The sequence below is a fragment of the Lagopus leucura genome, unplaced genomic scaffold, assembly GCF_019238085.1.
Source record: "Lagopus leucura isolate 7727_CA_CO unplaced genomic scaffold, USGS_WTPT01 33844-0_obj-0_obj, whole genome shotgun sequence".
Lineage (NCBI taxonomy): Eukaryota > Metazoa > Chordata > Aves > Galliformes > Phasianidae > Lagopus > Lagopus leucura.
Window position 1 is genome coordinate 1 of NW_024964615.1, and position 1,838 is coordinate 1,838.

At 63.9% G+C, this 1,838-nt stretch overlaps 1 protein-coding gene across 1 annotated transcript; it reads left to right on the plus strand.

Annotated features, from left to right (window-relative positions):
* The first annotated feature begins 55 nt into the window (after positions 1 to 55).
* On the plus strand, positions 56 to 1,677 carry LOC122191786 (serine/threonine-protein kinase receptor R3-like). Its single transcript, XM_042892182.1, has 2 exons — positions 56 to 248; positions 1,310 to 1,677. The coding sequence occupies exons 1-2, from the start codon at positions 62 to 64 to the stop codon at positions 1,522 to 1,524; spliced, it is 402 nt and encodes a 133-aa protein (XP_042748116.1). The 5' UTR covers positions 56 to 61; the 3' UTR covers positions 1,525 to 1,677.
* The last annotated feature ends 161 nt before the right edge of the window (positions 1,678 to 1,838 follow it).

The following is a 1,838-nucleotide window of genomic DNA, read 5'->3' on the forward strand; positions in this document are numbered from 1 at the left end:
CCCCTCCACCCCTCCATCCCTCCCTCCACCAACCCCCCCTTGCCCCCCAGGCCTGGCCGTCATGCACTCTCAGGGCAGCGACTACCTGGACATCGGCCACAACCCTCGCGTGGGCACGAAGCGCTACATGGCGCCGGAGGTGCTGAGCGAGCAGATCCGCACCGACTGCTTCGAGTCCTACAAGAAAACGGACATCTGGGCCTTCGGCCTGGTGCTGTGGGAGATCGCGCGGCGCACGGCCGTCAATGGTGAGCGCAGCCTCCGGGCCCGCCCCCCCCCCCCTTCCTCCTCCTCCTCCTCTTTTTCTTTTCCCCTTCTTTTTCCGCTTTTCCCCTCGCCCCGCAGATTAGCCGTAAATTATAAACACTGTAATCTGGTGTCAGCGCCCGGCTGGCTGATTAAAGGCCCCATTAGGCTTCAATCAGGGCTTTGTTTGCTCGCTGCTGATTAGCAAACAAGCCGCATCCAGAGCGCCTGGCGGCTCTCCAAGGGGACCTCGTGGCCGTGGGGCTGACAGCGGGGTCCCCACCGAGGTCCCCTCATCCCAACCGCCGCCATTCAGCCCCAAAACCCATTAGTGGTGTTAATTAATGGATGGGATAAGCAGAAGGACCCCCCCGGCGCAGACAGGTTGGGAAAATCCCGCTGATCGCCCCGGGGTTCCTTTGGATTCTGTATTTGAATTATGGAGCTGTGCACGGGGCGACCGCTGCCCCCCACTTTAAAACCCCCACAGGGACCCCAGGCATTGCTGGGGAATGGGGCTGGGGGCCAACGGGACTCCTGAGTGTGGGGGGTGGGGGAGCAGAGGGGGGGGGTTAAACCCAACCTGAATGGGCAGATGGAGGCACTAAGAGGGATTAGTGGGGCCAGCTGGTGGGGTCGGGTGGGACAGGGGCTGGGGGCGGCTCTGAGACCCCCGAACCACCCCAGTGAGGTCCCACAGTGCACCCCGATGTGGGGCAGGAGGCTGTTCCCCAGAACCACCCCACTGAGACCCCATAGAGCAGCAGAGCTGGGCTCCATACACCCTCATATAGGGCTGGACCCCCACATCCCCCAGACCACCCCAATGAGGCCCCATAGAGCAGCAGAGCTGGGCCCCATACACCCTCATATAGGGCTGGAGCCCCCATATCCCCCAGACCACCCCACTGAGGCCCCATAGTGCATCCCAGCATGGCCCCTGTGCCCCAAACCATCCCACCGAGGCCCCACAGAGCAGCAGAGCTCTGCACCCCCCACACCCTCATATAGGGCTGGAGCTTCTGTGCCCCCCAGCCGCCCCACTGAGTCCCGCACCCCATAGGCATGGTGGAGGAGTACCGCCCGCCCTTCTTCGATGCGGTGCCCAGCGATCCCAGCTTCGAGGACATGAAGAAGGTGGTGTGCATCGAGCAGAGGACCCCCACGGTGCCCAACCGCCTCTTCTCCGACCCGGTGAGACTTCGGACCCCCCTGGGGGGCAATGGGGACACGAACCCAGGTGGCGCTGGGGACGCTGGCAGCAGAGGGACCCCCTAAAATTGCCCCCCAAACCCTTTGGGGAACCACAGCACACTGTTCCCCCCAAAAGGCTCTCGCCCCACGGCTGGGGGGTCTGCATGCAGCAGGGTTGTGCCCCCAGGACCCCCCATCCCTCCTTTGCACCTCAGGACCTCCCATCCCACCTCTTTTTGCCCCCAGGTGCTCTGTGCCCCCAGGACCCCCCACCTCCCCATCCACTTTGCCTCCCAGGGCCTCCAGTCCCATATTTGCCCCTCAGGACCCCCCATCTCCCTTTTGCCCCCAGGAACTCTATGCCCCCCCAGGACCCCTCTGTCTCCCTTTGCCCCCAG